The 19,425-nt window shown below is 49.6% G+C and overlaps 7 protein-coding genes across 7 annotated transcripts; 4 read left to right on the top strand and 3 right to left on the bottom strand.

The window, feature by feature from the left end:
• Positions 1–1,020: 1,020 nt before the first annotated feature.
• NEUTE1DRAFT_40312 (uncharacterized protein) lies at positions 1,021–1,701 on the bottom strand (the record flags this gene model as incomplete). The annotated part of the gene is made up of 4 exons (XM_009850546.1): positions 1,021–1,112; positions 1,188–1,294; positions 1,409–1,492; positions 1,613–1,701. Coding segments are annotated over 4 exons (372 nt in total), but the record flags the coding sequence as incomplete, so codon positions are not given.
• Positions 1,702–2,870: 1,169 nt separating this feature from the next.
• On the bottom strand, positions 2,871–4,029 carry NEUTE1DRAFT_135797 (uncharacterized protein; the record flags this gene model as incomplete). The annotated part of the gene is made up of 2 exons (XM_009850723.1): positions 2,871–3,216; positions 4,025–4,029. The coding sequence occupies 2 exons, from the start codon at positions 4,027–4,029 to the stop codon at positions 2,871–2,873; spliced, it is 351 nt and encodes a 116-aa protein (XP_009849025.1).
• Positions 4,030–4,598: 569 nt separating this feature from the next.
• On the top strand, positions 4,599–6,409 carry NEUTE1DRAFT_135798 (uncharacterized protein; the record flags this gene model as incomplete). The annotated part of the gene is made up of 2 exons (XM_009850724.1): positions 4,599–6,210; positions 6,294–6,409. 2 exons carry the CDS (start codon positions 4,599–4,601, stop codon positions 6,407–6,409), a joined length of 1,728 nt encoding a protein of 575 aa, XP_009849026.1.
• A 2,644-nt stretch (positions 6,410–9,053) lies between these two features.
• NEUTE1DRAFT_108297 (uncharacterized protein) lies at positions 9,054–10,260 on the top strand (the record flags this gene model as incomplete). The annotated part of the gene is made up of 5 exons (XM_009850725.1): positions 9,054–9,227; positions 9,283–9,406; positions 9,628–9,678; positions 9,718–10,141; positions 10,182–10,260. The coding sequence occupies 5 exons, from the start codon at positions 9,054–9,056 to the stop codon at positions 10,258–10,260; spliced, it is 852 nt and encodes a 283-aa protein (XP_009849027.1).
• A 1,732-nt stretch (positions 10,261–11,992) lies between these two features.
• Positions 11,993–13,223, bottom strand: NEUTE1DRAFT_116231 (uncharacterized protein; the record flags this gene model as incomplete). Its single annotated transcript, XM_009850726.1, has 1 exon — positions 11,993–13,223. One exon carries the CDS (start codon positions 13,115–13,117, stop codon positions 12,068–12,070), a length of 1,050 nt encoding a protein of 349 aa, XP_009849028.1.
• A 1,545-nt stretch (positions 13,224–14,768) lies between these two features.
• NEUTE1DRAFT_40572 (uncharacterized protein) lies at positions 14,769–15,197 on the top strand (the record flags this gene model as incomplete). The annotated part of the gene is made up of 2 exons (XM_009850558.1): positions 14,769–15,068; positions 15,147–15,197. The coding sequence occupies 2 exons, from the start codon at positions 14,769–14,771 to the stop codon at positions 15,195–15,197; spliced, it is 351 nt and encodes a 116-aa protein (XP_009848860.1).
• A 199-nt stretch (positions 15,198–15,396) lies between these two features.
• Positions 15,397–17,835, top strand: NEUTE1DRAFT_128283 (uncharacterized protein; the record flags this gene model as incomplete). The annotated part of the gene is made up of 1 exon (XM_009850727.1): positions 15,397–17,835. One exon carries the CDS (start codon positions 15,573–15,575, stop codon positions 17,394–17,396), a length of 1,824 nt encoding a protein of 607 aa, XP_009849029.1.
• Positions 17,836–19,425: the final 1,590 nt, after the last annotated feature.

Consider the following 19,425-nt stretch of genomic DNA (forward strand, 5'->3'; position numbering starts at 1 on the left):
GGGGGTGCTGCGGTGACAGGTAGGTATTGAGACCATGGGAGGGGAAAGATGAAGAAAGGGTTTGGTCTCGCTGATTGGTGAGTACCTAGTCGAATGGTCACAAGGATGGAACGCACATGTCACCTTCAGAATATCGGACCTTGGGTGCCTCTTTGCTCATCATCACACCTATGCGTCTTTAAGATACCTTTGAATCCAACCTCTAGGTAGCCCCTGTGTGGGAGGATTCATGATACCCTGATCATTGTATTGATGAATAATGGTAACTCTTTTCGCGGACTTGCAAAGACCCCTCCTGACAACAAAGAACGAAATTGGACTGTCCCTGATTGGTTTATTCTTACGACTGCAAGGTAATATCTGCTATTTCCAGAGTCTGGTCCTCCTGTCGTGGACAACCAACTACTTATCAAGCTCAAGATTGTCTCCCAATGTGTGTGCGCACAGTTCTCTTGGCCGAAATGCTATGTTTGTATTGTCTATCACCACTGCGATACATCTGAAGTACCGGTGTCCTTCACTTCTTCAGCGTGACCGCCCCCATCAATCGGATCAGTGTCGCTTGAGAGATTTAACAGCCTTTCCCGGTTTTTCGGCCAACCGCTATAGTTGTTCCAGTCCATTCATGTCAACATGTTGCTGATCCGATTCCGCAAAACTCGACAGCTTCATACCTTGATGAAGGGAAGCAGATGAGACCCTGGTTCCCATTGAATGTTGAGCTTGGAGAACACTTGTCCCAAATTCCCAATGTCCTTGCCATTGATAACCCAACTCGCGTTCCTCTATGTTGAAAACCGTGCTTCCACTGCTAAAATGACTCCCATAGCAGAGCTGAAAATTTGCAAGTGGACTTCCAGTTGTACGTCATCCTCCTTCTGGTGCCGTCCAAGAAGCTGTCTGACAAAAGGTTGGGTGGTTCGCTTGAAGCCAAGAAAAAGAACAGAAGAGGTAGAAGAAAGTGAAGAAAAAAAGCCGGGAAAAGCTCGGGGGGTTCCCACCCATGGCCGTGTGGCTTTCTTATGACGCTATGTGGTTGAGGAAGTCCTGAGCATCCAGGCGGCGCCTAGCCTGAAAGTCTCTGATGGCCTCGCGCAAGGTTTTCCCCCTTTCTCCGACAAAAACACAGTTATTTCCACCTTCATAGTAAAGCGGGAGGTGGATGTCGACCTTTTCATAGCGGCTACTTCGGGCTCGGTTGGGGATTGCAACCAGCGCTATGTCCAGGACAAGCTGCATGTTGTTGCCATTTCCTCTGATATCCGCCTTGATAAAATACCTACCCTCAGCGCGACTGGGGGGCAAAATAGAGGGTTGACCTTCAAGCAGAACGTACCCACGCTCGGCGCTGATCTGAGGAAGGGAGCTGGGGTCCTCGTTTTGGAGGTTTGGAATTTTATCAGCGTACCAGGGATCACACACAAGACAAAACTCATCGCCGTCGCGAATGTTGAGGAGTTGGCAATCAAAATTTCCCCTGTAATGTCCCGTCCTGGTACACTGTTGAAGAAAAAAAAGAAATGTGTTAGGACGGAGCCTGTCATCCTCTAGGAAAGTGGTTGTGCCATGGACGAGTGTACATGGCAGAAGCAGGGGGCCGGGGGGGACTCACAAAGTAAAAAATTGTGGTCGCGCTGTTGTCCCATTTGTAAGTGTGGCGTTGCCGCATCTGGATGCCGATACCGACACCTTGCTTGAGGAAATCTTCAACAGTGACCATGTCTACCGTTGCCATAGGTGCTCCCCTCGCAAGCCGAACGGTGCTGTATATGGTGTAAGGCCTTGTTGTTAGCACATACCAACAGAAACCTAGTAGCTCACGTGAGGGAAAATGACTGACTCGTAATCCAGCCCAACTTTGTTGACAAACGCGGTATCCTCGATATCAAACTGGTTGATGAGGCTCTGTAGCCTATCATACAGAGGTTGATTGCCGATGCTGCCTCCTGCTCCAATGACCAAAGGGACAGGCATGGATCCGCCATGCTCTTTTGATGCCAGTATTTTGAGGGTTTGTAGCTCCCTCCTGACCACAACGATCACCCCCTCGTACGCCCTCTCCCAAAGATCATCGATCTCACTCTTGCTGAAAACGAGTGGCACGTGTTGAAAGTTGTCGTCGAACAAATGGAAGGCATATGGGCCAGGAAGATGGTCGCCTGGACCCCAAGAGTGACGATACTCCATGATGAATTTTTGCCTTATTTGTTCTTTTGCAGCCGCAGATAGCCTATCCCCCACAGCAGCGCCCGTTTGTGCCTTGTACTTCTCTTCGCAAGCCCGAAGCACATTGAAGTAGAGATGCTCTCCTCCACCACCTATTCCTATAGTACGATCAGTATCTAGTTGAACGGTGAACCTGAGCTTGAACCGTTTAGTTGTTGCCGCTGTTGCGAAGTGGTACTAACCAAATGCTTCCCCATGTCTGAAAAACTTGGGTTCCTGGTGCTGAGTACTCTGTACCCAGAAAATTGCACCATTCTGTGGTGAGGTATTAGCATTTTACTGTCCAAATGAAATGTAATGTTCATGCGAGGGCAGTGAATGAATCTTACCAAATTATGACCACCAAAATCCAGAACGAGTACAACCCTCTGTTGCTCTTGTCCACGCAAGAGCTTGGCAACTTGAACATAATCATCCGTAGAGAGCAAGAAGTGGGCAAGAGCATCTGTCTCTGTGTAGTACAGTATCCTCGATCTGGCCTCGCCCAAGGTCCAGTCGAACGCTTGAGCCAGAAGTCTGGTGTAGACCTCCTCAAATTCCAACGTCCACTGATTCGGGACGGTGACACATAGTCGACCGATCCTCCACCCGTTGGCCATGAACGCTTCATTGCTTTCGATCGCGGTTCTCAAGTTCTGAAGCACCTAAGTAATGCCGGTTCGCAGCTTGTTTCGAATTTGATCGTTGCAGGTATCCCTCAGTCTCTTCATCAGCGGGTACTGATCCATCAACTTATGCGGGTCGCCAGAAAGCAAGTAGAAACCGTATTTGAGAGATTCCGGCTCACGGTCTACAGCGAGATTCCGAGGAATATATATGGGCTCGTTGTCATCGTAGATATAGCCATGAGCAGGATAGCTCATGCCATCCAGGCCGACACGAAGGTGATGCAGGTTAGGAAAATATTTACCGGTCTTTCCTACCGACCATGCGAAGGCCCGAACACCGGTGCTTCCAAAGTCGATGCCGATGCAGACATGCTCCCCACCTCTAGAAGTGAAAGCATTTGGTCAGTACGAACATTTCAGAGACTTCAAGGTTGTTCATATTGCTGTTTGTTTCATAGGGCGGCATTTCCACCTGATAGGTGCTTTCTTGGGCATACCTACTGCGTGTTGTCCTCCACCGTTTGGCTTGCTTTATGACTGGGATAACAACGAGCAACAGCAACAAAGGGATAAGCTTGAGAGTGGAAGGAAGACGCTGTTACAGCTCGGCTGTAGATTTAGCGAAAGTCTGGATTAGCATTCTAGCCACGTTGGTTGAAGACAAGTAGCGATGCTGGCAGGTTCAAGAGCCAGGGAAGAACGCAAAAGGTTGGTGCCGGCCGAAGGAGAAGGAACAAAAGGGCAGAAGTTAGAACAAGGGACGCCTGGGATGAACAGGCAGCAATCTTGGTCGTCCGGAAAATTTGGTTAGGGATTCCAGTTGGACACTTTAGTGGGTCGCAGACAGGTTCGTTGTCGAAGGATTCGACGAGGAAGGAGCAAGGCTCAGGTAGTCTGGATATCGGAGGGGCTGGAACATGGGACGATAGACGGCAAGACGAGAGTTCAGTTGAGGGGTAATGTGTTCCAGTCGATACAACTTGAACCAACAACTAGAGGGCTGTCGGGTAGTCAAGGTCGTGATTTGAGGTACTACCTACAGTAGAGGTACTGTACAACTGAACTACAAACTCAAGACGTACGCACAAACATAGGTAAAAATATCCGTTTTGTTTCACAAGTCCTCTTACGCTCAATAGGTTACATGATTCCCATTCACTCGATCTTTCCTCCTTCATCATCTTGCTTACGACATTGAGTGTCCTCTTATTGTACCTAGGTATGTCGGCACGTTTGTAAAATCCACAAAAGATTTGTTGGGTGGGCTTCCAGGTCATTCATCTGATATTGTGGGAAATTTGAAGTTGCAGAAAAACTCCATCCAGCGATCCAGGAAATTATTACTTTGATGCCGGCTATGGTTTGAATGATTGGGGTTGGATTGAATGGAAATATTGAAGCACAATAGCAATCCCAATTCAGGCACGTGGAAGTATTCAATAGACGTAAGAAAACACGTAATGGGCGTCGACAAAAGCACAATCAATAGCTTCATATCATCTGACTCTTGGCATTTCTTCCCTTAAATTCTTATCGGTTCATCGTCTTCACCGAACGTCCGAACACAAAAAATTTTCTCCTTGCACCAACACACAAAGAAGTGCTGTCAACGTATTTGCCGTCTACTTGTCAACAGCGACTCCCTTGTACACCAATCAAGCCACATCCGCTTCCTATCTCACTGCTCGATATTTCCTCAGAGTCGAGAAGCATCTGCACCCGGCGACAACCTTCCACGCATTCCAAGTCCCAGAAGTTTACACCATGAGCGGCAAGGAGAACGCAACGACGTCCAAGGACCAGCCCAATGAACAGGGTTACGTTCCCCACAAACCCTTCACTCCGGAATTCGTCAAGATCAATGACGAGGAGGACGAAGCTTGGCGCAAAACAAAGCACAAACTCGAGGAAGTCCACCAGCAAGCCATGAAGGTGTTTGTCACCTTTACAGAAGAATTGATCACGTACGGCAAGAAGTGGGAAGAGACGCTCAAAACCCTACAAGCGTACAAGAAGCGCTACAAAGACCTGCAGGACGACTTCACAACCCTTCTCAACTCGCCCATGAAATCAATGGTGCTGCTCGACAAACAGCAATTCTGGCAGATCCCGTTGATGGTGGACCACGACGCAAGCAACTCGTTGGATGGGTGGTCGATCAGAGTAACCCCGATGAGAACTCACCCATGGTACGACGCGAACTTCAAGGACAGAATCCAGCTCGACAGCGCTGAGAATGCCGATTTTCTCCCAAGAAACTCCTCGCCGGAGCCCGACCCATTTCGGGTTCCTCGAACAAGAGAGAACCCATGGGGCAATCCGTGGTTTGAGGTTCATCACCTCCATCCCAGCACCCTTGTTCCCGATTATGCCGCCAAAGTTGCCGCCGCTCGCGCCGCACTCCGCGCTAAGGATCCGAAAAACATTGCCTATTGGGAAGTCGACGAGGAGCCCACCGTCAAGGCAACCGCTTCCTCCAGCAGCACACGTCCGAACGTGCCATCAGCTTCCCCGGCAGCCACAACCTCAAACACGCAACAGCCCACCGAGCCCACCTCTACTACGGCTCCCGCTCAAACCGCGCGCTCCCTTCGTGCCCAAACCAGAGCTGGACACCGCGATCCTAGCCCCGCTACCGACGGCACCAACCCTACAACACGCGCTCGTTCTCGCTCTTCTTCCCCCGAACCATTCAATCGTTCCCGCAAGCGACTCGCAGCCAAAGAGAAGGGCAAAGGAAAGGCTGCGGACGTTGTCGAGAACAACACCGCCGCCCGCGCCGCTACCTCCCCGTCAACCACCACCGCCGCAACGAAAGCCAGCGCATCTGCCTCCGGCTCCAGAGCCTTGTCTCCCAAGAAAGACAAAGGAAAAGGCAAAGCCGAAACCGCCTCACCCGGTCCATCCACCTTTTCCTCCTCTGCCGTCGCAGCCACTGCCCCCGTCAACAACAACAACAACAGGACAAACAAAATCACCAAGTCCTCAAGCTCCAAGCCCGCCGCCGCCGCTCAGCGTGCCACAATCAAGCGCTCCCAAGTCAAAAAGGGCAAATACTGGGCTTTCAAGGCGAAACAACATCTTCTCGCTGCTGCTGGTTTCGGTACCTCCACATCTGGCAAGAAGAACGACGACGACGATGACCACGACAGCGACGACACTGGCCGTGATGCTGACGAGGGGAGGCACAACGACAACAGCAACAAGTTCTTTATCCTCACTTGCCCTGCCCCTGAGCTGCTCGGAGTCTGTCTGGGCGATACTCCAAACTTTGACAGGCATCCGTTCAAGAGAAACAGAGCGGTGGAGCACTTTGTGGAGTGTGGTGTTGAGGTAGAGGGAGAGGAAGAGATATTTGCGAGGTTTGCTATGGAAGGTTAGTCGTCATTCTGGTTAATTGCCCTTTGATTTTGTTGCTGTGTTTTGATGATGGATGTTAACATTGTGTTTGTCCAACAGTTGTCCAAGATACTGCCCGCTGGCCTGTCAACGATGAATGGGCAAGGAAACATAACCAGGGGCTGATTGGGAAGAGGGACAGAGATGGGGATGTGGCTATGGAGGATTTGAAGTGATTGCTACTGATCGAATGAGAGGGAGTGATGTTATGGTTGAATGACTGTTGAAGGCTTGGAGACAACACAGAAGAAAGGGGTCAATACATCCAGTGCTGGACATGAATGATGGTAACACTCCCCAGCCAGTTCTTGGAGGTGACGAAGCTTGTCACACTGCATGATGACAAAAGAGGATGTATAAGGACCAGGTTTTCAGGGGAAAAGGAGTCATGTGGCATCGAAGGGGTCATGGACAGGTATATAAGGGCGCGTTCGTTCCAGCAGTAGTACAGTAACGGAAGCATCTTTTTGGTGGCAGAAAAGCTTTGGGTTAGGGTTAGAAGAGATGCCTTTACTGCACTACTGCCAGAACGAACACGGCCTAAGAAGTAAGAGAATACCCGATAGATTGACACTTATCAAGATTCATTTGTAATCGTTTCTGTTCTATCCTCTTCCATCCCAAGCCCTTTGTCGTTTCTACCGCACGATCACGCAAGTCAATACCACAACTTCCACAATTCCCGTGCTCACTTAACTGAAGACATCGATTATTTACACATGGCCGAAGGCATGCAGCCAAACCGTGATAACATATTTCATGTCCGCATATACAGGCTGTATTTTCACTTGACAAAGTCACATCATTGATCATTTCGAAGGAAAAAGCCATCTGCATGCTGGTCTTCACCGCCGTCATCATCGTGACATCATCATGAGTTTCCTCCACATCGCCATACTGTCCGTTCTATTCCAGTGTTCTCTATAGCTCCCAGCACTAACAGCAGCTACGTAGACAAGCGGAACTTCGTCGACAATGCCATACCCTACCACATATTTTCCTGCAAGAGCAAGAGTAGGCGTGGCGGTGATAAGATGAGTGTCGAATAAATAAACCATCAACCTCCGAGGGGTTGGTAACGATTTGAAAAGGAAGCGGCCAAACCGCTCTTCTTTCTAACTTCACATTCAACACCCATTTCTTTCCCAAACCAGTAGGTCTAACAACTTCCGATCTGGAGGCACGAAAGGCTTCTCATTGCCCACTTATCGATATATGCTATATATTATACCTCTAGACAAAGTCTCTGCCTCTATCCATCACGACGTAAGACCTTGGAGTCAGAAAACATCAAACACTGCAAGGCCAGAGGCCCGGCAGCAGTTGCCCAAAATCCCACTTCAGCTACGCCAACACCTACGCAGCGTATGACGAGAAGTGCACATGAAGCAGCAGTCGCGAGAAGATCAACTGCTCAGCAACCCGCCGTTCAATGTCCTCGTGGCCATCCATCGACATGGAAAGCTCCAGAATACGTGCTTCCATGCGACCAAAGGAATGTGCCCCCGGTCATCCAAAGATGATATACAACAAAAAAAAGAGAGCTTAACTTGCCGCACCGTCCCTGATGTCCTCATGCACCCTATTTTAGGGGTAACCTCCGCGCACACCCAAAAACTCCTCATGCACACCCAAACCCAAAAAGTGGGGATGTGACAACTGATGTCATCTATCATTATAAACCCCGATTTTAGCTATAAAATTTGACGCTTTCAATATTTATAACATTCCCCCACATTAACAAGTGACACGCTGCATTGTACGTATTTGATAGGTAGCGCCCCCTATACTTTATACCCTCTTTTATACCCTTCAATTACACACTCTTGCACCACTCTTCAATTGCAGTACAGCGCCTTACCCCTATAACTACAGTGAGTAGCGATATCCTCCTTTGTTTACTTTGCAGGAATATACACGTTCTGGGAGCCTCATCCTTCTTATTCTGGTATTTTGAAGTGCTTGTTGAGTACAGCAGTCTTTACAGTGGTCTTTACAGCAGTCACAGCAATGTGGAGACCCTTGTCAGATGTCAGAAACATTGAGAAACCCGTTTTTTACACCAAATACAGCCTGTTTTATATGACAGCCGTCATCTGGGTTTGGGTGTGCATGGGGAGTTTATGGGTGTGCGCGGAGGTTTCTCCCTATTTTAACTTCACGCACCCCATTTTCCCCACATGCCAGCCGATGACAGCTGACATGTAAAGTCTTGCGTTTTGTATAGTAAAACCCACTTTTAGAATGTTATGTAATATTCAATCGTATGTCAATGAAACTTGACGATTTCAATATCGCCGCACAGCCAAGGCCACATTTCTGCACAACTGCATCGCTATACAACTATATTTACACGCTCTAAATCGATTGCACTTAGTCAAATAACTAATACCAAAGCGCTCGTACCTTACAGTTAGTTGTATTCAATTACTTTTATACCCTCATAACTTAGCGCACCATAATCCTCTAGAACATTAGAAATACAAGAATCTATACGCAAAAACGGCTTGTAATTATGACAGCTGAAATTGGGTGCGCGAAGTCAAAAAGGGTGCATGAGGACATTAGGGACGGTGCGGCAAGTTAAGCTCAAAAAAAAACTACAGGGAGTCATACACATTCCCAGCAAGTATTTACCCCTTTGGCAACCATCAAGATTCCCATCTTTACGACGGGTAGAAAGACTACGAGGACTAGGATGGCGTTGCCATGAAGTACGCCATGTCCTTCCAGGACGGGAACCCCAACCTGCTGTAGAGCGAAGAGATTCCATTTCAAAGATTCTCATCCCTTGAAAATCGAGTGTCTGATTGATTCAACATGCGCTTTCGAATAGAGGATCTACAAGTGATGCAGTTTTATACCATCGGGGAGCGGGAATGGAGAGTTGGAGAGGCTCTACAGGTATGCCGTCCTTACCTCGTTGTACGACGAGGTACGCACCAGACCGTCGAGACGAAGGAGATGATGCAGTGTTTCATCACCACCCACGAGGTAGGTCTACATCACCTAGCTGATCCTTGACGGCTTTTTGTCGATCAGGTCCTAGTGGAATGCGCACCTACACCTTTGTAATAAAAACGCCATGCGCTTGGGCGTCGATGCCTGGAGGAGTTGGGACTCCTTTACCCTTGAAGTCGACAAATTGGCTTGTAAATTCAATGGCAAGGTAAGTAGGTACTAGCGCTTTCCGTAACTTCCATTTTGTGTCGTTTGGCTTTGGCCTTGATTTTGTCGACCAAGGCGTACTTGCCCGTTGGGGGTTGCGGGGTGCCGCTCAGGGTGTAGAAGGTGCAGCCAGACTGTGGTGCTCACGGTACGGTTCGATGGAGGGGAGCGAGAGGGTGGTTCATTGGAGGAAAAGGAAGACTAAGTAACTATTGTACCTTTAAAGGCTTACTTGAGTGCTACCACTTCATGACCGTCATGGTCAAGTTTGTCGATGGTAGATCTAATCTGGATTGACGCTGCCAATGCTGAGAAGGTATAACCATCACCACCATTCGCTGTTTGATGGTATTAACGTCCCAAAGAAAGGATCCTGCGAGGATCGAACGGTACTGCGTGTCGAACTTCAAGTCCCTCTGTGATGGAATGGTAATGCGCGGTTTTCCGACTTCAAAAGGCTTCTGTCTGGTCCATATAGCTGGTTGTCCAGTTGATATGGCTAAATGTCCTCAAAGTTGGGACGAGGAGCCACTGGGATATTTGCCAGAATCAAGTCGGGTGGCGGCCGGCGCTGAGGTAAATGCAAACTTGGATCTACTTCGCCAAACGAAGTCGCCTTCGTCACTACGCCGGCACATTCATTTCAAAACCGGCCGCATCGCGATCTGGGATATTTGTACGAGACTTCGCGGCTTCCCTTCCGAATTTGCCTCCAATAGCTGGCAACTGAACTTTGTCAGGTAAGAGCAATGCACGGTCGAAGCAAAGTCCCTTGTATAGACGACATACCGCATCGATCCATCCAGTCGCGACTCCCATCGATCCTGTCGTCGTTGTGGGAGACCGTGTTCGACTTTGAACTACACTTCACTTCCAATTAACGAGCAGGCATTCGTATATAGACAGCTCATCATCAACTTATTCCGATAATCACTTTCGTTCCTGCTGGGAGAAGGCAGCCCCGGGACGTAGCACCCGCTATATGGTACCCAGTAGTTGTGGGACTTGATCGTCAATTCCACCTTCACAAACTCCCAATCCGCACAGAGTCCGCGGAAACGATCACGCGGACCACACAGCCCTAAGAGCCCGAGGACTGCACAGACACGTATTTTCTGTTGACTTGGTGGAGACGGAACCGTCGCCGACGACATGTGAATCTTATGCAAGCTACATAGCCCAGGATGAAGACAGAAGACCGCCCATTTCGTGGACAACGGGAGAACCTGCTTCAATTTGAACGGCCCTCGTGCGCAACAACACGGCGATGCTGAACCCAATGGGGGCAGGGAATTACAGGGAGAATAACTCAGAGCGGCGCATCTTGTACCCGCAGCTCTTCCCCAAGTTCAACATCCAACGCAGAATGGCCATCGGTCATGTACAGATACAGACAGCGTCCGGAGAGTAACATTGTGACATCATCTCTGATACATCTCAAGGTTCGTCCAAACTTCCCAACACCAGGGTCCCCAGAGTGTTCAGAGCGTTCAAAACGTCCCAGTTACACACGGCCATCACCAACTGGCAAATGCGGCCGGATCAAGTATCAGGATCTTAACACCAGCTTTCATCGAGACCTTATAGCCAAAGTCAGTGATTTGGTTGAACAACTCTCTCATGAGGTCTACTGATCTGAGGAGGTACATCAGGCCAAAAGACATGCCGGCGTTGAACAAAATGAACAAGCAAGCAGATCGCATTGCAAGAAGGGCCTAGCCAAATCTGATCGTAAAGCCTTTCCCGTGCCCCCCTGGACGGGCACAACGTACAACCCATAACCGTCACCTGCAACTTACCAATATTCAATTACTGTTGTGGTAGTTTTATTGCCTTCGAGCTACCTTGTCGTGGTCAAATCCTTCTGAATAGTTTGACATGTAGGGCGTGGAATCGTAAAGACCTCCGGTAGAGAAGCATATTGACTTGACGGGGAAATTCTCGTAGTCTTTGTAGGCATTGGCATCAAGGACTGGGTTGTACCGCGTTGAGACTTGAACGTGCATACGATGCGGCACTTACAGGCAAATAGATGTGTACTATCGACATCAACCCGGGCCCAGGGTTTGCGATCAAGCAAATGCGATCGCTACCATCTAATTCGTGATCCATTTTACCATGACAGAACCTAACAGGCAATAAGCGCACCTATCTGCCCCAGATCACCAGGGTACAATCTATCATACGATCTACTTGATGCGGATATGCCGATTGCTCGAGTACATCGGCTCATAATAGTGCTCGATCAGCTGTCAAGGCACAAGATATATGGTAACTATGGCCTTGACCGTACGTTAGGAGCCCAACGGAAGCGATGCCCGGAAGACATGCAGCTCTCCAATCTCCATGTACTACGAAGGTGGAACGAAGTGCGTAATGCTTGGATTGGAGAGTAAACCGATTTTTGAGGCGGTGCCGGCACTGAGAAGGGCGACCGACGCATTTTAGTTTGGAGGCTTGTTGACCGGGTAGAGATACCGCGTTAGCTTATTGAGGGTTGAATGGTGAGCCGGTGAATGGGTCTTGGTCAACCCACAGTCGTTAACATCATGTACGAACGTTACACAACGAGACGTAGAAACAGAAAGTTCAAAAAGCAAAGGGGACAGTGTCATGGAGAGGTAGCGCGTAACATTCATTAGCAATACCAAGTAATTGAGTGATGATTATTCTGCGAGCGCCTCAATGTGGTGAATGGGAACAGCCACCAGCCTCCTTAGCCCAGCCTGACTTCTAGACCGTGTCAACTTCAAAGTTGTCTCGTTTCTACAAATATCCATGGCGTCGCGTCGTGGAGGCCGAATGTATTCGGCGATTTTCTGGGCAAAGCTTGCTTGCCTCTTCAGAGTTGGAGCCCTTGGCTGCTGTGCATGGCCGTCGTCCGAGATGCGACCTACAGTCCCTGAGCGGTGTATTGATGCCTTGACGCCATTGAGCACTACTGAATGGCTCTTGGCATCTGGTAGTGATTGACGATTTGAACTGACATGGTGAGGTTGTGCTCCTAGACTTTCCTCGTGTTGTTGGGATGCAACAATCTCTGCCACCGTGTTGCCGGTTGCAGAACTGGGTGCCCAGCTGGTGCGGCTCTCACGACTCTTGTTGCCGGTCGTTGTTCGACTTATCCCTGGCACGGCGGTCGAACCTGCGCTTAGCCTCGTAGGAGACAGTGAGGCAAACTGTTGATGAGGGTCTGGCCTGATGAGATCATGGAGACTGTCATGTAGCTGGGCATTCATAGTCTGTAACAAGTCCCGGTGTGCTCTCTCCTCGAGTTCTGCTCGTGCAAGGAAAAGTTCGTAGTCGGTGAGAGGAACCGATCTCTTGACAGTCTGTGGTGGTTGTCTTGGTGGATGGGCTAGCTTTGAGTGCTCTTGTTGCAAAAATGCGGATGCCATGTCCCGCCGTTGACCGCGAAATCGCATCTCAGCAAGAGGATTTGCCGATTCTGGGCGGCGGTATGCTCGCCGTGTTTGTGAAGGGGATATCTGACTTGTCTCAGACTCTGTGATTTGTGGTCGGCATACGTTGAGAATCGAGGGTGGTGGTGTAGTTGTCAAGCGAGAGAAGTCGGCAGCAGCATGTTTAGGCCGGTAGCTGGAGCGCGGTCTTTCTGCCTCATTGTCGGGCACGGTATCCAGGAGGGGTAAAGGCTTTTGCCATATTTTGAGCTTGTCGTGAAGGCTTGTTCTGCGTCTGACTTGCGGCTGTGCCATTGTAGCTGTTTGCCATTCGTGTGTAAAACACTCTGGTGAAGAAGACAAGGGAAAAATTCATGGGAAAGTGTCTGGGTCGATCCTGATCTTGTGAAAGAGTGGATGGCTATGTTATTATACATCAGAATCAGGGGTAGTAAGGTGATCTTAGGAAACACACTGAACAATGCAAAACCAGTGGTACTTGCAAGCAGGTATTGCTGTTGAGTATGTTCTGGATCAGGTGATGTGACGTCGGCAAGATATTTGTGATAGGGGCGGCCTGCTAACCACAAGAAAAGAACATGATGACTCGGGTGACCAGCGTAGCATCAGACATTGTGTACCAAGGATTAAGGAATTGGCGAGCGGGCTTCATTGCTTGCGAACATGACTTTTTCCCTGAATTGCAGACGACTTTTGATGAAAACAGTTTGGCTCCCCTGCATGTTAACATTTCTTTGACCAATAAGCGCTGCTTTCAGGCATACAAGAGGGTGTGGAGGGCAGGATGCAATGGTGCTCGTGATGGGAACTTTGGGCTCGTGCAAGTGCAAATGCCGCGGATTGAAGCCAGACAAGGTGTGATGTGATTCGTGGGTAGGAGAATTAATTTGCAACCATGCAAGTGATGACGAACCGATGTGATGGAAAGGAAACGACAGAATCGGGAGACAAAAACTGGGGAATGCGGGGGCTGACCCTGTTTGTCTGACTGGTCACCACTCATGCGATCTCACTCAGTCTCGTGACTTTTTCCAACTGGCGTCAAGACAAGATACCATGAAGGTGGCTTGGTGGTGGCTTGTCACCAACCGTACTCATTGGCATGAATAAGGAATGTCATCTTCTTTGAAGCCAATATCAGGATATGTGTACAATAGTTCGAAATGTAAAAGAAAAAGAACGGTGAGAACTTGGATTGTTGACGGTATCGTGAGACACTTGCTGCCCGCCGATGGGTCACGATGGTGGAGGTCAATAAGGTGTGGTTGAATTAAGCTCAGGATCCCCACTGCCGAGAGCAAACAGTGGACACTGGCCATCCTGTCTTCAGGGTTGTCCTTGTCTTGACGTCGATCGGAGACGCTCAAATCTGGGCATCGGCATCGGGACAGGAAGAGGACTAGTGGATTCTCCGGCCGTACGGGAAGAGACAGACGGGAGAGGGCATCGATGTTGACTATTGAAGCCATGCCCTGTAATTATCAGCAATAGCCCTCCCCCTTCAGCGGTTGCGATTTTCTGTGGCTTCAGCCTCAGCCATGGTCAACGGCCATATCGGGTGTGGTTGCAATTAATGGCTTGGATACGAGAAATGGGCTGGGGATTTATGACGGGTTGTGTTTTGGAAGAAAGACATCCGTCCATGAGCCCAAAGAACGCTGCCGAGCGAGAGTTGCAAACTCCGCTTGGCAAACGAGGGGAACTTTGTCTGCACTGTTTGTGCCTGACGGCCCGTGCCAATTGCTAAAGCTGTGGGCCCCCTCCTGACACCTGCCAATAACCCCCACTTGAACAAGGACATGCTGGTCTGGGCATCGCGCTACCAAACAGCTCGGCGCTGTAAACTGAACATCAAGACTTTCAGTGCAGCTCTTCGTTGAACATTTGACATCATCAAATCACACCGGACCTCCATGAACTGCTCGTACATCCCACATCGCTGAATATGGGCGCCCTTGTCTCTCGTGCTTCTCGTTCCGCTAGATACACTCTCGTCTTCCACGCCGAGCCGCAGTTTGTGGACACGGTCAAGCAGGCCGTCTTTGCTGCTGGCGCCGGCCGCTATCCCAACTACAGCGAATGCTGCTGGACTGCCACCGGCACCGGCCAATTCCGGCCCGTCGGCGCCGCCAACCCTCACACCGGCGCGGTCGGCGTCCTGGAAAAGATTGAAGAGCTCAGAGTCGAGATGTTGTGTGATAGCGAGGAGACGGCCAGGAAAGCTGTCGAGGCTCTCAAAAGGCAAGTTCCATTGATTTAGCCAGTGGGTAGCACTAACAATAACCGCTATCATGGTCATTTGCCAGTGGTCATCAGCTAACAGCAACCCTACGAGGAGCCATCGTATGCCGTCTACAAGTCGGAGAATTTCTGATCTTCGTTGTCATTGTCCACAAGGAAGTGATATCGTGTACGATCGGTCCGATAATAATAGTTGCCTGTTCTCTGTTTGCAGGCGATGACAATGTCGAATCCTGGGTGAACTCACTGCCAACCCCACCCCAGCCAGGCTGAGCAGGACACTGCCACGATGCCAAAACGAGATTGGCGCATCACCGAGCTGACACTCCGTCCCTCCCATCGTCTCCAGACTGTCCCAATGGATCAAATTGCAACTCAATCCTCGACCAGATCACATCGCAACTGCGCCTTCGACAGGTCGACTCGGTTACCGGAAACGCCAAACTAGCCGCCGCCTCAAAAACCAGGCCATGAGACACCTCGAGGTAGTCAGAGCTCTCCCCCAACAATGCGTCTCATCAATGCCCATACCCTTGAGATCGAGTACTTTACGGGCACAAGCATCCCAAAATATGTCATTCTATCGCACACATGGCTTGCAAAGGAGGCAACTTTCCAGAAATGGACCAACAAATGGACCCGATTGACCCACAAACATCGCCCCGGCTTCCACAAGATTCTCGCAACTTGCAGGCAGGCTCGCCGGGACGGTCTCGAATATGTGTGGGTGGACACGGTGTGTATCGACAAGTCCAGTTCGGCCGAGCTATCAGAAGCCATCAATTCCATGTACACCTGGTACGAAAAGGCCACGATATGCTACGTCTACCTCTCCGATGTTGCTGCGTCTGGTTCAAAGGCCAATGACGATACCTTCGATTCGCTTCGCAAAAGCAGGTGGTTTACCCGTGGCTGGACCCTGCAAGAGCTCATCGCCCCCGAACATGTCCAGTTCTTCACAAAGGACTGGGAGCTCCTGGGCGCCAAGAAGGCCCTCGCTGTTCTCATCTCTACCATTACTGGCATTGACGCCGCATGTCTGAAGAAGGAGAAGCGGTTGCGCGACTACAGCATTGCCCAGCGCATGACCTGGGCCGCCAAGCGAGAGACAACCCGCGTGGAAGATCTGGCTTACTGCCTGCTTGGCATCTTCGGCATCAACATGCCCTTGCTGTACGGGGAAGGACCAAAGGCCTTTATGCGACTTCAGGAAGAGATCATCAAGGTGTCCGATGACCACAGCATCCTCGCCTTTGAAACCAACCTCTCCGACAACACCCTCTTTGCCCACCATCCCTCCGCCTTCGTCAAAGGAGGCTGCATCCATCCCAACTATGGCCGCCATCTCACACTACCCTTCTCCATGACGAACGCCGGCCTAGCCATGACCACCCCGCTTATACAAACCCTTTCACCTTACTGGGTCCTCGCCGTCTTCAATTGTGTTGAAGTTGACATCGAGAACAACATGCAGCGCTCTCAAATCTGCTTGCCCCTCTTCGGAAAAGACAACCAATTCATGCGCGCCCGTATACCCATCAGCCTGATTAGCCGCAAGATCGATGACCCATACACACTGAACTCCACCGAGAATCTGGGAGCGGTAGCAGGTGTCCTCGATCTAACGCCTCGCTCCGAAACGAGCTACTATATCTCCTACTTTGGACGTGTCTACTCTGCCTATGGCCGCGAGATCGATGTAGCCATGAAGGGGTTTCAAGTCTATCCCCAGCCCGATCATGGGTTCATGATCACTTTTCCCCGGGGCATGGCTGGGTACCGACTGCATACCGCATTGCCGAGGCAGGACCTCCGCGACGACATAAGCTTCTTCATCCCTACCTCCCGATACGTCCGCTCCTCCGACTCCTCCCAAAAAGAAGAAGAAATGCACATATGCAGCGGGCTAGTTGTGTTCAAAAACGACAGCCTCTCCGACGACGATCCATCCAAATGCGTCGGTGTATACCTCGCTTTCGTAGCTACAACCAGTAGCATAGCCAGCGACACGACCACAAGCACCACGACCCTAAAAACTACAACAAGTACTGGGGGAACTCAAGATCTAGGATGGGCATGCAAAGTTTCCCCGACCCGGGAGTTCTATAACAACCGAACGAATGCCAAACAGGTGCTGGCTATGGCAAACCAGGAGGCCTTGTTGGGTAATTGTCCGCATTATCATCGCTGTGAGAACACAATCGTGTCGGCGCGGACGAGGTTCCAGACTCCCAAGGGGGAGCCGTGCAAGGATACAGTCATGGTGGAGATTGTGTTTGATGCGGAGGAGTTGGTGAGGGAGAGGGATGCCGAGGAGAGAGATTTTGAGTAGTGGTTGACCAGGCTGGCCACAACGTTAATTTCATTCACGTATCTAGCGAAGCCCGGAGATGACGGTTGCCGATGTGCACCGACTCGTTCTGGCAACAAGTGTGGTGACACAAGCGATACCTGACATGGTTCTGGCTGATAGGCCGACTCGGTGCTGTATAATCCGTGTTTTCGACCTCTCAGAGTTCTTTTTACAGTCAATTGACAGCCCATGTCAATTACTCTCGCGGCAACTTGTTGGCATGGCGTCGTGCTCAGCCACTGCGACTCTTAGAGCCGCATTACGTACAAGCATTGGTGGATTTGACGCAGTTGTACGACCGCTCCCTCCACTAAATGCAGATTTATACAACTGCAGGAATGAGTCTACGCCTGGGCTTTCTTCGATAGCCTGTAAGTCACCCGCATTAGAAGCTTACTAGTTAATCTCCATTGTCCGTCGAAAATATTGACTAAGAAGCCATATTTCTCTGTGATCTTCGAGTAACCAGGTTCCAAATGTCCAATCTGTGCGCCAGCTTTATACCTTGCGGCTTAAAACGACCGGCAGATGAGAAGTAAATACCTAGATTCGGCTTCGGAACTTGGTAAGAATCCCATGGCACCGTGTCCTCAGGCCAGGCACACGCATTGAGACCCATCATGTGATTTGATGTGATCGAGTGTTTCCGCGGACTTTCCAGAGTTCGAATAAAGTTAGGGCTGGGAGTTGGGGAGAGAAACCCTACACTAGTTTTATGCGCACCACCCCTTATGTATCCTATACGCACTTGGAATCTCACAAGGTCCTCAGGACACTCGATGATAATGCTTCCAATTTTCGGTCTACTTTTTGTGAGGACCTTTATCACAGATGAACAGCCAATGAACCAAACTCCAAGCCCCGCATAGCTCTCAGAAGAGGTACTCAAGGTCCAATGAGGAGCAGTGTTCTTCATGCGTTATAAAGACAGGACTCTGCATTATCATGAACCAGCCGCGAAAGATATCCCAACGGTTCTGAGTTTGGGAGCAAGACGCAAGTGAAAGGTCGAGTGTGTATGAAATCGTACAAACTAAGGTCTTCATTGTTTAGGAGAGATTGTTACCGGTTTCGTTCAAATTTATGGGTGCGTGACTACGTGTATCTACCTCCAGCGAAAAAGGGGGCGGTACACCCAAGGGTTCGGGTTGGGAAGGAAATATTGGTAATTTTTGGATCATTTTACCATACAGAAATTACCACTCACTGGTAATGGTAAATCGAAACTCAAGTACCAGATACGTTGATGTTCCCGCCTTGCTAGGTACCTATCTCGTCAGTGTTTATCCCATATGCGGTTCCCTCGACTCTCGTTGAGAGGAATGGTCTAACGGGATCAAGTGGCCATAAACAACAGACTCTAGCCGGCGTGCTTGTAGATTATTACGAGGCATGGCACAAATTTGAAATGGCATTTCTTGAACCAAAAGTGGTACTATGGAATACTGATATTCGGGCAATGTTCACAACCGGGAGTACTCAATAGGCCTGATTAAAGATCAAATAACGAAATAAGAGACCCATTATCGCTCACGCTTCAGCTAGTCGTCTTTCCTCTGCTGAAAGAAAGACCGCGGTATCGTATATGGTGGTCTCAAACTTACAAGCAAAACAATAGCATCACCACAGGCGAAAGCGGTGGCAAGTGCCAAGACAAGACGCATTGTGGTGTTGAGATATCGACATCGGATGAAAAGCCCTTGACGGTACCGTTTGTCCTGTTATCGTCGATTCGTCCCATCTCACAATAGCAATGAATTGGAAATCCTTATTCAGGTTCCATTTGTAGTCACTGGGCAACAGTTGGTACCCACTCCCTTCAGTTCCACTCAACATAGAGTACAGATGAACTATTCAAGATCAGAAAAGGTGGAACAGGAAGGTTGACAATAGGATACTTCTATTGTTCATGATTTCAGTGCGAACGGGGATCCACTTGCTAATCGCATAAGATGTTTCCATTTCAAGTCTTTGACTCGTCTCGAAGACTCAACTTTACAATTTCTTC

This window comes from Neurospora tetrasperma (genome assembly GCF_000213175.1).
Source record: "Neurospora tetrasperma FGSC 2508 unplaced genomic scaffold NEUTE1scaffold_2, whole genome shotgun sequence".
Lineage (NCBI taxonomy): Eukaryota > Fungi > Ascomycota > Sordariomycetes > Sordariales > Sordariaceae > Neurospora > Neurospora tetrasperma.